At 36.4% G+C, this 13,772-nt stretch overlaps 1 protein-coding gene across 7 annotated transcripts in view; it reads left to right on the forward strand.

The window, feature by feature from the left end:
• THADA (THADA armadillo repeat containing) overlaps positions 1 to 13,772 on the forward strand; it is a 322,081-nt gene that overhangs the window by 84,075 nt on the left and 224,234 nt on the right. For all 7 annotated transcript variants that reach the window (XR_006606006.1, XM_013056339.2, XM_013056342.2 and 4 more), the window contains 2 exons: positions 841 to 963; positions 12,684 to 12,775. Coding sequence is in view for 6 of the 7 variants with exons in the window: in XM_013056339.2 (XP_012911793.1) it covers positions 841 to 963; positions 12,684 to 12,775 (215 nt within the window). In the remaining variant the exon portion in view is untranslated. The remainder of the gene's footprint in view (positions 1 to 840; positions 964 to 12,683; positions 12,776 to 13,772) is intronic.

Genomic DNA, 13,772 nt, shown 5'->3' on the forward strand with positions numbered 1-13,772 from the left:
TTCTGAATTGATTAGGATAGTGTTATTCATAGCGGTATTCTTACTTTTACTTTATTCTCTATCTGTAGTCATGTCATCCTTGGTATTCTCATGATACTGCTTATTTTCTTCTCTCTCTTCTTGGTTAGTTAGAAGTTTGTTTCTATTTCAAAGTATCAGCTTTGGGTTGCTTTTTTCAAATTTTCTGCTCTTTTAAATTTTCTCTCTTTTGAATTTATTGTTCTTTATCATCTTTATTGGACACTTAGCATATTCATTTTTAGTCTTTTTTTTTTAAATAGAAGCATGTAAGGCATGCATTTGTTTTAAGTTCTACTTACAGTGCATCTCCCAAATGTTGATGTGAAGTATTTTCATTGTTATTCAGCTCTAAATATTTAAAAAAGGGTTTTTTTTTGACCAGTGTTTTAAAAAAGTATCAGTTTTAAATATATTTAAAGAAATCAGTGTCTAACTTAATTCCACTGTAATCAGAGTATAATCTCTAAGATTTTAATTGTTTGGTATTTGTTGAAATTTTTATTTGTGGCTAGGTTTGAAGTCATTTTTAAAAAATAAATGTTTCATGTGTACTCTAAAAGAGCATTTTGTCTCTACTTGGTAGGTTCAGGATTTTGCGTATGTCCCTTGGATCAAGCTTTTTTTATTGCATTGTTCAAATCTTACTTTAGAAAAATTGACTCAGATACTAGTTGTTTTATTAAAACCTGCTCTTTCATTTGCGGATTATCTATTTCTCACTGTAATTAAATAATTTTTTTTTGAGGTTAACTATTAGATCTGTACAGATTTAGTACCATGGTCTTTGACCCACAACTAATTTTCAGATTTTTATTCTAGGTTCATGCTTTAAATATCCTTAGAGCCTTGTTCAGAGATACACGTCTGGGAGAAAATATTATTCCTTATGTTGCTGACGGAGCTAAGGCTGCAATTCTAGGCTTTACATCACCAGTCTGGGCGGTAAGTGCTTTTGCCATTTATTTTCATTGACTTAATTATATTTCTGAGTAGGTTTTAATAAACTGTTATTTATCTTTTTTGTTGGCTTTTTAGCCATAACTCTTTGTTTTCTTATTGAAGTGATTGCTTTAGAAGTTTTAGCATATATCTTAAGCATCACAGTCATCCCTCAAGTGGTATTATATCACTCCGTTGAAGTATAAGATTTTGTAAGAACCTATTAATGTATACTTCTATTTCTCTCCTTCCAATCTTTGTGCTCTTTTTTTTTTTTTAAGATTTTATTTATTTATCTGAGACCGATATCACAAAGGGTAGGGTTAGAGGGAAGTGTAGAGGGAGAAGCAGACTCCTGCCTGAGATGGGAGCCTGATGTGGGACTTGATCCCAGGACCCTGGCATCATGACCTGAGCCGAAGGCAGATTCTTAATGACTGAGTCACCCAGGTGCCCCAATCTTTGTGCTTTTATTACACATTTTATATATATATACATACATATATGTATATATATATAAAGTACATATATTTATATATATATTTTATATATATAAAATACACTTTTATGTGTATTATAAACCCATACTACATTGTTATTATTTTTGTATAAATTGTCATTTATTTCTTTTTTAAAATTTACCATTTTAACCATTTGAAAATGTGTAGTTCGGGGCATGAAGTGCACTTGCAGTGTTGTGCAGTCATCCCTGCTATTCGTGTTCAGAGCTTTTTCATCATCCTAAACAGGAGCTTTATGTCTGTTGAACAGTGTCTCCTCTTCTCTCTTCCCGCTGCCCCTACTAACCTGTTCAGTTTCCCAGACTCTATGAATTTACCTACTGTAGGCACTTTATAAGTGAAATCAAAGAATGTTAAGCCTTTTGTATCTGGATTGTTTCACTTAACATAGTGGTTTCAAGATAGTATGTGTCATAGTTTCATTCCTTTTTAAGGCTGAGTAATATTCCATTATGCATATATTTAACATTCTGTTTACCCAGTCATCTGTTGATAGGCATTTAGGTTGTTTCTTTTTGGCTACTGTGAATAGTGCTGTAATTGTATTACTGAGTTTCTGATTTCAATTCTGTTGTATCTATCATATGGTAATTCTATGTTAAGCTTTTTGAGAAATGGCCAAACTGTATTCTGTAGTAGCCATGCCATTTGATTCTTCCATCAGCAATGCTCAAGAGCTCCATTCTCCTAACATCTTTGCCAACACTTGTTAGTTTCTCTTCCGTTTCTTTGTTTTTTGATAATAGCCATCCTAGTGGGTATGAAGTAGTATCTCATTCTGGTTTTGATTTGCATTTTCCTGCTGGTCAATGATGTTGAGCTAGAAGCAGAACAACTCTTAATCTTTCTTTTGGATGCTGTGGACTCTGGGTATCAGCGTGTTGAGTAAGTGCTATAAATACAGTCTATCAAAAGGTAAAAAACAACAATAGCAACAAAAACTGGGTGGCTCAGTCAGTGTAGCATCTTTGGCTCAGGTCATGAGTCCTGAGTTGGGCTCCTTGCACAGTGGGGAGCCTGCTTCTTCCTCTGCCTCCTCCCACCTCCTACCCCCCCCACCCGCCCTGTTCGTGCTCTCTCTCTCTCTCTCAAATAAATAAATAAAATCTTAAAAAAAAAAAAAAAAACCAGACGGAAAAAACAAAGGGAAAAACCCCTTAAGTATTAAAACGGAGGAGGTTAAATATTCAGTCACCTTTTTTCTTTTTTTTTTGCGATATGATCACTGTCCAGAAACTTTTAGACTGAGAACTCTAAAGATAGTAGACAATACGCAGGATAGTAGTTGTTGGATTTAAGACGGTCATCTTTCCTGATTCTTGGGAGAAGCACCATGAATTTACTGTTTTCCTTCCAGAATAAAGGAGACTAACCTGTGGCTTGTGTTTGACATGTTGCTTTAAAAAAAAAGACTGGCAAAGGGAGAGGAGGAAAGAAGCTAGACCTTAATACATTACCTGCAGAATGGAGAATTTGCTAGAACGGCAGGGCTTCCAGTCAGTGATCTGCACAAACCATTTTATAACTCTGCGATAAGCCTCTAATTGAAGGTCAGCATGTGGTAGTGTAGCTAAAGACACAGACTCCCAATGTAAAGAGGAATCCTTAAGGTTGCCAACTTCCGCCTGGAAAATTGGGCATCTACCTGTAAGAATAATGAATGTCTAAAATTCTGTCTAGGAGCATTGCCTAACTACTCCCGAGGACACAGTGTTTACCCTCTGCATTTACAGGAAACAGAGCAGTACCTGTGTACCTTAAGTAGAGTCATAGAGGTAGGAATGTGGCTTGACCATCCGGAAAACTAGAGATCATAAAACTGATTGCCAGAAATATCAATATTGTTTTCGTTAAGCCGTGAATTTAAGATGAACAAAGAAATGCTTTCAGAGAATGAAACCTGGTGACTTTTCCAACATTTTAGCAAAACTGAAAGTATGAAAAATGAGTGGCTGTTTTTTTTTTTTTTAAATTTTTTTGAGACCTTTTAAGACAGTAACACGTTTACTGCAAAAATTTTGAAAATAAAGAAAAGCATAAGAAGAAAAGTGAAAGTCCCCTGTTTAACTACCTTATAGGTATAGCATTCTGATATATTTTCTGCCTTTCTTTTAATGTGGGTTCTATGTATGTGTAGTGCTCAGATACACACATATATCCACAGAAGACTGCATAAGTACATGTAAGTGCTCATGTGTAGTTTTATTTTCGGGACTCTTCCCTATTAACCCTGGTTTTGAAGAATCTTTTTGGGTCTTTTCAGTTTGCTGTACTAGAGGAAATAAACATCATAATGACCAATCCTGTGTCTTTAGTATATTGATTGTTGTGTTTTTTTCCTTATAAAAAATTAATCTAAGATAGGCCGAATTATAAATCAACATAGTCCGTGAACGCGAAGAAGGCTTTATTTTAAAACAATTAACATTTACAATAGTTTAAAGCAGCTTACCACAGGATTCTCTGTTGAGGTCATTTAGAGAATGATTTTTTTCTGAACACATGTGAAATATGGTTGAATTTACAGAAACCTAATTTCTGTGCATCTTCTCAGGAATGGATCTTGGGCCTAAAGGTCGCTACATCTGTACTTCTGACTTTCCTGTTTTTCCATGTTGGAGAGGAAAAAAAAACTATACACACACAAATGAAATTAACTTAATTTTGTAGTAAAGGAACATTTTTCCAATAAGCATCCATATACAATTTTATTTGTTTTTACACATTCCTCAGTCTTTTTTATTGAGACCATAGAAGTTTTTCAATCTCTGCCATCTCTTAGGCATTTTTAAAATATAGGGGTAAGGTATTGTTGTAAACATATTAGGCATTAGGAACACCTATTGTGTTGCAGATGCTACAGTAAACACTAAGAAATACATGGATAAATAAGACACAATCATCATAATGGCTGTCTTGTTGAAGATTTTCTGTGTGCCTGACATCATTTATTTTGAAAATCTCAGTTAATGCTTAGAACAGACTTGTAAAGTAGATTCTATTATTATAATCCCCGTTTCCAGATAAGGAAGACAAGCCTCAGAGAGGCAAAACAACTTTGTCTAAGGACATACAGCTATTATCTGTATGACTCCAGAATCTGTGCTATTATAGGGAATGTTTTTGGTGTTACAGGAATACAGAGAAGGTGTAAACACACCTACCTACCTTGTAGGCTTTTGGTCTTGTTCCTTAGAAAACAAAACTGGAAGTATTATCTGGGTGCTAAGGTTTTATTGAATGGTACAACCACAGCAGCAAGAATGAAGAAATAAAGAGAAGAGGTGAGACAAGGGAGGAAAGTCATTGCTGAACAGGTCTTGACCTTGCCAGAAAACTGAGCTAATTGTCTGGTCACGTGATAGATCTTCTAGGCCACGTGAAACTACCACCTCTTGGAACAGTCCCATCTCCTCTCTCTTACTATTAAAGGTTAGCACTTGGGGCATTCACACAACTTGGGCAGGAGTCGGTACAACATTTGGGCAGGTGTGAGAGAAGGCAATTCCCATGCCCTGTGATGTAGTGTGTCATCTGAGTCTGAAAATGGCTGGATGAGCCAGAGCCTCTGTGGGTGTAGTTGGGACAGACCTGGGGTTTGAAACTGTGGCTCTCACTGCTGTTGAAAAACCCTTCATGACAGAGTTTCTAAATAGGGGAGTAGAGGCATCTGATCACTGTAGTTAAGAATGGAGACTCAAAACTGGCAAGACTTATAGGGAAAGTGGAAGACTAATTTGGAAATTATTGTAGTAGTTCTGCCAAGAGATGATGATGGCTCAGAATGGAAAAATATTAGTAAGAATGGTGACATGTGATGACCTTTGACACGTATTTTAGAGATGAAACTAGTTAAGTTAAAGAACCCGGGTGGCTTAGTCAGTTAAATGTCTGATCCCAGAGCCCTGGAATTGAGCGCTGGGCTGGGCTCCCTGCTTAGTGTGGAGTCTGCTTCTCCCTCTTCTTCTGCCCCTGTCCCTCACTCGTGCTCTCTCTTTCTCTCTGAAATAAATAAATAAAATCTTTAAAGAAAAATTATGTAAGGGTAATTTACAGGTACATATATGGGAACTAAGATACTTCTGGGCAGTCCCTTTTTTTTGTTCAGCAACTGGGAAACCTGATCTTCTTTCCTTGCATCCTCATTACAGGCAGCTAACCCATCTTCCCTGCTTGCCCAGAAACCCCACCAAGTATGCATTTTAACATCCTACTAAGATCCACACTGAGCTTATATTTCTATCTGGTATGTTTTTAGTTTCTTCCCTCAGGCCAGCTCTGGTCTACAATATGCAGTGGGTTTCAGAGGAGGAAAAGGAGCCTTTTACGTATTCCCAGGAGCACGGCCATGTATCTATGCTCTGTTGGCCCCAGCATGTCCAGGGTCTCGGGTAGTTGTGCGTTTGCCACCAAGGGGCCAGGCTGAAGGCTGTGTGGTGCTTAAATCTAGCCCTGCTCTACTCATTACACTACAATCCCAGTACAGCTTTGCTGGATTACAGATGAGGGATTTGGGACCTAAAGTTTTAAGTGTCTTTTTCAAGGTCACATAGCTAAGAAGGGATGAAAGACAAATAAGAATCCATATCTCCTTGAGTTTTTTCAGAAAGTATTTTTTTCTACTGTAAACTGGCGCCGTGTACACTAGACAAAATATTTCCTATTACATGCAGATCCATTCTCAGGGACGTGACCATCTGTTAAGGGTGAAGGTGTAACGTGTATAAGTGACGATGCCACATAGTGATTGCTCATGAGAGGCTCTGCTTTACCATTTAAAACTATTTGTCAAGGGAGCATTTATGTTATATAAGAAGAGCCATACACTCATAATAAAAATATATTATCTGCACATATACATATACACATGTGTACACACTTCTACACACACACACACACACACACTGCTTCGTGAAACCTAATTTTGATTTCTTTTACCAAATCTTTCTATATTTTACACAAGTCTGTGTGGTTAGCTTTTTCATGCTAGAAAGAAAAATATATGTACTTAGTGAATAGAAGGGAAAAAATTGATAACCATTGTAGCTGAGTATCGAGTCTTTATCAACCATATATTGGGGGCTTGATGGAGAAGGTGGTAAGCAAACAGGAAGATTTTCTGGTATTTTCCTTATGATAAGAATTAATTATAACGAGTTATTTGGCAGCCATTCTATTCTGTCCATTTTTCACTTGACTACTATTTTTTCCTATAGTTATTCTCCTTTCTACTTGTTTTCTCCTTGATCCATCCTTCCCAATCTGGGCATGTTTTCCTTGTTGTTACTGTGAAGAGTTTTTCAAGATATATGGGTGCTGGTAGTGACCCTACCCACATTGATAGGGTTTCAGTGGTTCATATTACCATCTTCTATCAGTGATTTAGGAATTGGTAATGCAGTTTGTCAGTCCGTCTCCACCTCTCTCCCAATTGTACTTCTACATAATTTCCTTCCTTTATTAGCTTTATAATGGATGGGGACAAAAATATGGACGGAGTATTAGAAAATAAAAAGGAGAACTTTACCAGATGTCCTGGAACCATTTACACTATTGTAGCAAAACAGAGGGACACTCTCCTATCTTAAGTAACCAATAGTGTCTTCCACGCTAGTTATTTTCTCTATATTCACATTCATGTTTTTAATGTTATGCTATATAACTTCTACACATTTAAAATAACGAGTATATATTTCAACATATGAAAATCAATATAATACACCATATGAATAGACTAAAGGACAAAACCACATGAGCATCTAAGCAGATGCAGAAATCCAAACACCATTTCGTGTTATAAATGCTCAATATACTAGGAATGGAAGGGGACTTTCTCAACCTGACAGAGGATATCAATGGAAAACCTGTAGCTAACAACACGCTGATGGTGAAAGACTGAAAGCTTTCCTCCTAAGATCAGGAATAGGACAAGGATATCAACTCTTGCCATATCTATTCAACATCATACTAGAAGTTGTAGGTAAGGCAGTTAGGCAAGAATAAGAACTAAAAATCAACCAAATTAGAAAGGGAGATAACTTACCTATTTTTCAATGACACTCTCCTATATAGAAAATCTTGAGGAACACACACACTTACTCACACACATACAAAACCATTAAATAATTAATCATTAACAAGTTCATCAAGGTTGTTGGATACAAGATTAATATATAAAAATCGATTGTATTTTTACACACTAGCAATGAAGAATCCACAAGTGAAATTAAGAAAAGATTCCATTTGTAATAGCGTCAAAAGGAATAAAGTACTTAGGAATACTAAGTACTCTTTAATAAAGTAATATTCTATTTAAGAAAAGAAATATAAGACTTATATGCTGAAAATTACAGAATATTTTTGGAAAGAAATTGAAGAAGCCTTAAATGAAGTGGAAAAAACTTCATGTTCATGGACTAGAAGACTTCATTAATACTGTTAAGATGACAATACAATGTTAAGACGACAGTACTCCCCAAATTGATCTACAGATTCTATTTATCTACCTACCTATCTATAGTCAATATATATTAAGTATATTAATATATATAAATATATCAATATATAAATTCAATATATATTAAAATCTCATCTGAATTTTTTGAAGACATTGACAAAGTCATTCTAAAATTCAGATGAAAATGCAAGGGACTCAGACAAGCCAAAACAATCTTGGGAGGAAAAAAAGAGGACTCACATGCTCAAATTTCAAAACTTACGACAAAGGCAACAGTAATCATGATAGTGTGGTACTGGCATTAGAATAGTCATTTATAAATCAATGTAATAGAAGTAAGCATCCAGAAGTAAAACCTAACATTTAGTAAAAAAGACAATTCAGTGGTGGAAAGAATAGTCCATTCAGCAAATGGTACTGGGACAACTGGATGTACTACATGTGGAAGAATCAGCTTGTTTCCTGTCTTAAACCATATTAAAAAAATAACTCAAAATGGATCAAACTCCTAAACGTAAAAGTTAAAATGGTGAAGCTTTTAGAAGAAATTAACTGTCAATCTTTGTGACCTTGGATTAGGTAACAGTTTCTTAGGTATGACACCCAGAGCACAAGCAGCAAAAGAAAAGTGGTAAATTAGACTTGATCAAAATTTAAAATGTCTGTGTTTCAAAGGATACCATCAAGAAAATGAAAATATTTGCAAATCATGTATCTGATATTTGGTTAGTATATAAAATATATGAAGAACTCATTTTTTTTTTTTTTAAAGTAGGCTCCATGCCCAGTGTGGAGCCCAAAATGGGGCTTGAAGTCATGACCCTGAGATCAAGACCTGAACTGATGAAATTAGGTTGGATGTTCAACCGACTAAGCCACCCAGATGCCCCAGGATATATAAAGAATTCTTAAAACTCAGTGAGAGAAATTACCTCAGCCCAGGAAAAAAATGGGCAAAGAATTTGAAATTATTTCTCCAGAAAACATATGTGAATATACAATAAGCGCATGAAAAAGTGCTTAACCTCATTATTTAGTAGGGAGATGCAAATCAAAACCACAATGAGATACCATTTCACATCCATTTAGAATAGTTATAATAAAAAAAGGTGGACAATAACAATTATTGGGGAACACTTGGAGAACTGGTGAAATGGGAACCCTCATACATTGCTGGTGCAAATGTAAAATGGTACCACCACTTTGGCAGGTCCTCAAAAGTACAGTTACTGTTACTAGGGGGAGAGTCTGCATTGTGTAAATGGAGATCTTGGTTCTTGGATTCCCCATGAAAGATTTACATGAGGGTCCACACTTGGATCAAGACAGCCAGAAGGAAAGTAGCAGGCACAAAGCAGTTTATCAAGGATGTTACACTCTCAAGGTGGGAGATTGGGCAGGCTCAGAGGTGGCAGCTATACTGGGATTAGGGCTATCTTTTCTTTTTATGTTTGCATAGGTTGTAGGTCACAGCTAGGGCAGTGTCCAACTGCGGTTGTTTCCAATCATCCAAGGGACTCCTAGGGAGGGGGAGTTTTTGACCCTGCAAGGTTCTTGCCAGAACTGTCAGGGCTATATTTTGCCATGGGGATAAATCAGGGGTGGATTGAAGAGACCACAGTGTGAGTATATTTTAATAAATGTTACTCTGGGGGCAGAGATTGAAGAGAAGAGCCCATGTTCTGTACCTGTGGCCCTTGGTCTGTTAGCCCTATCGTGTTGGAAGCTGTGAGGCCAGGATGTTAAAAGCCACAAAGTCAGGATGTTGTGCCCCAGGCTTTTAATGTGTCACCTCTTTATCATCACCTTTGTCTCCAGCTCATGTCTGACTGTCTACTCTATCATTACCATATGACCCAGCTGTACCATTTCTTCCTGTATACCCAAAAGAAATGAAAACAAACACGTTCACACAAAAACTTGTAGTGTTCATAGCATCATTATCCATAGTAGCCCCCAGATGGAAATAACCCAGATGTCCATCAAATGACGAGTGGATTATAAAAATGTGTTATATCCATGCAATGGCATAATATTTGGCTGTGTAAAGGAGTGTCCTACTGAGACATGCTGCAACATGGGTGAACCTTGAGAACAGCTAAGTGAAAGAAGCCAGACAAAAAGGGCTGCATGTTGTATGATCCTATGAACATGAAATGTCCAGAATGGGCAAGTCCATAGAGACAGAAAGTAGATCAGTGCTTGCCTGCTGGGGGAGGGTGCATAATGACTAATAATGTGTATAGGGTTTTATTTTGGAGTAATGACAATATTGTGGCATTAGGTGGTGGTAGTTTCCTGGTTTGTGAATATAGTAAAAACCACCAACCAGTACCCTTTAATATGGTGAATTTTATGGTATGTGAATTTTATCTCAAGAAAAGGAAAATTAATTTTCTTTAATGTCTTAAAAGATTATTATTTGGTGGCCTTTGAGGGCTGCTATGGCATTAACTCATTATTCTGCAAACTGGTAAATTTATGTGTAGTAATCCAGTAACAGGGTAACTAAAGAGCAGATGAGGGGAAACTTTACTTTCTGAAAGTTGTCACTAATTAATGGTAGAATATCAGCATGTTGCTACACCTCCTGAAACAGACAATGATGACTATTGGCTGCTAATGTGGGAACTTGATACTGAAGGGATCAGACTACTACTATTGGAACCCTCGGATCTCTCTTAATACTACTGAAAGACTGGCTCCTGCCTCCAGCTTATTGAATCAGACAAGGGATTTTCTCTCTGGCCGTTCCCATTCACTTCGTAAAGCAGTCCTCTAAGTTTTGATTAAGGGGTGCCTTGGCACTCGTGCTCTTTCATCTCCTGGAACTCCTATTTTAGTTTGACTGCATCTGGCAGCCTTTGTTAGAAAGTTTGGTTTAGGGCAGGATGGAATTTGTGTTTCTATTTTTCTTTTTTTGTTTTTGTGCGATACCTGACGGGAGCAGGATTTTTGTATGACTTTACCAAGTCATCTTAAACCCAAGATCTTTGGGCACTAAGTCAGTAGACCAGGTGAGAGATAATCAAGATCTGGATTAGAGGATGATCTAGATCATGGCTCGAGGCCATGTTCACAGTGTAACAGGACAGATTGATTCGTTGTTTAGGGATATTGGGGCATGTGGTAGGTGCTTCATTAATGTTTGTTGATTGTGGAATGACCATATGTGAACTTGTCCAATTTTAGGTCTCATTGTAATATTGGTATGAATTACTCCACTTTGGTAGGAATTGTAGTCCACTCCTAGAGTTAACCATGCATGAACTGAGTCAGCCTTGGGCTTCTAGAGGAGAGGTTGCAAACTGGTGATGGATAGGTCAAATCTAGCCTACAACTATGTTTTATTTGGCCTCCTCAGTGTTTGTTGTTGTTGTTGTTTTTTCCTTTAATTTGTTGCCAACATTTCAAAATAGTGAGATTTCACATAAAAACTGCGTTTTCTGGCTTCTCTTGAAAAGGCAGATCTGGCAACACTGGGCTTACATCCCCTCCTGTGACTCAGCTGAAGCTGAATGGTGACTGAATTAGTCCCAGTCCTGTGCTGCCCCTGCCACTCACTGGTCCCTGTGGGCATTTGAGTTTGTGACCCTTGGAGCAGTGGTTGCAGGCAACTATACATAAATCTTCCATTGTTACTTTTAATTACCTTTCTTCTCATGTTGCTGTTTAAACATACCATATGATTATGAGCCCTATTTCAGTAGAATATAGGTTCTGTGTTGGCTGTAAGTGTGTCTTCTATATATTCTCCATGATGCTGGTATCGTTCTTATACACTGTGGGAAACTCAATACATATTTGTACATCTCTGCTCTGATTTGGCAAGGTAATCCAGGAGGCCCAATCGGCCATGGCATTCCAGACAGTTTTATGATAGAACAAAACATCTTGACACATTAGTTTGGAAATATGTATCTCCATTATTACATTTTTTAAAAAGGTTTTATTTACTTGCTTGTCAGAGAGAGAGAGAGCATGCACAAGCAGGGGAGAGTCAGGCAGAAGGAGAAGCAGGCTCCCCTGCTGAGCAAGGATCCTGATGTGGGACTGGATCCTGGGAGCCTGGGATCATGACATGAGCTGAAGGCTGATGCTTAACCAACTGAGTGCCCCAGGCATCATCATCATCATCATCATTATTATTTTGAAGAAATGATTTATGTTTATTAATGATAGTTCCCTCTTATTTTTCTTAACCAGTTGTCTCATATGACTATAGGGCTAAAATTCATTAAATTACTACATTGTGGAGTTAATAAACAACATTTTGGATATTGAATATTTTCTTGGCTGTATTAATTAATGTGGATTGAGTAAGGTCTTATAAATATTTCCCATAGGTAAATGATTATAAAAAATAAGTAGAAAGAGCTGAGCTCTTTCAATATCAAGGGATATTCCTTGTCAGAAACAATACAGGAAAATGAATTAAAAAAAAAATAAGGTTATTTGATGACTCAAGGACAAAAAAATAAAATAGTTGGTGGTAATGTTAGAAGTACAGGAAAGAGCTGTGTTGTGTGCATGTGGTTGGATTACAGAGCTTAGTGTAAGAGGAAGTCATTGAGTCAGTTACTATACAGTTTTTGAAAATTATTTCATGAACACAAACCATATTTGCTTTAGCCCCACATTAGCCAATTGGGTAAGGACTTTGAATGTCAAGTTTGAACATTGTAAATGTTGGTTTCATGCCATGTATATTTCTTAACCCTTATTGTGCATTATTTTTACATTAGGTGAGAAATTCATCCACACTTCTTTTTAGTACCTTGATCACAAGAATATTTGGAGTTAAAAGGGGAAAGGATGAACTTTCCAAAAAAAATAGGTAAGCTTCATCTAATGCTGACTTTACTTTTTACAAAATATTGTCCTGGCCAAAAATAATTTTTGGAAATTTGCTTACTTTTATGGATTCATCTAGAGCATAAAACTATTAAAATGATATGGTAAATTAACCTAGGCTGCCAAATTCTAAGCTCTTGGGCAAAAATACATACTGTTTAAATAAGTGGACCTTTCAAAGCAACAAAAATACAGCAAGGTAGCAAGGGCTGAAATGCTGAGCTTGTTTCTCAGTGCAACAGCTGAAGTTTTTTTCTTTCTTTGCATTTTCAGGTATTCCTGAAATGTCTTAAACTGCTTTTTCTTGATGTGCTAACCAAGTACTAGCTTGTGTAGTATCTTTGCTTTTTTCTGTAGCCAAGGGGAGCAGTTACAGATAGATGCTGGCCACACGGAATAACCAAAGTTTTTTTTTTTTTACTTTTAGGTCTTCAGTATTATGGTATTTCTTTTTTTTTTTTTTTTTTTTTTTTTTTTTAGTATTATGGTTTTCTTTAAGATGTTTTTAAGGTTTTCTTTTTTAATGTCTGAGAGGAGATTTATTGAAATACTTTAATGATGCATCATTTTTAGGTCTAAAACACAAGTTACTTTTGTTGGTCTTTAAAGAAGAGAAGTTTTGAATAGTTGTTTCTTCAGTACTTGGGAAGATTTGATGGTAGTCTAGTGGCTTGCAAAAGTTGACACTAGATGTCACTGTCGTTGCATGTTTACTTACTTTCTTGATTTCATTTAGGATCCAAATAGGCCTCGTACTTTCTCTTAATGATCTGTAACTAAAGCCCTATTCTTCTCCTACCTAAAAAGGCTAATAATCATACTTTTTAATTTAGGTTTTAAGCTGTTATTTGTTAAAATATTTTCTTGTGATGAGGTGAGTTTTAGGAATTGGAAAATGTCATGAAATATATTTTATGATGCACTGTTGATAATTCTAATGAAACTTACTGATAGTTCTGAATTGTCATTTAAATTGCTAC

The sequence above is a fragment of the Mustela putorius genome, unplaced genomic scaffold (assembly GCF_011764305.1).
Source record: "Mustela putorius furo isolate JIRA1106 unplaced genomic scaffold, ASM1176430v1.1 tig00000224_pilon_pilon_pilon, whole genome shotgun sequence".
Taxonomy (NCBI): Eukaryota; Metazoa; Chordata; class Mammalia; order Carnivora; family Mustelidae; genus Mustela; species Mustela putorius.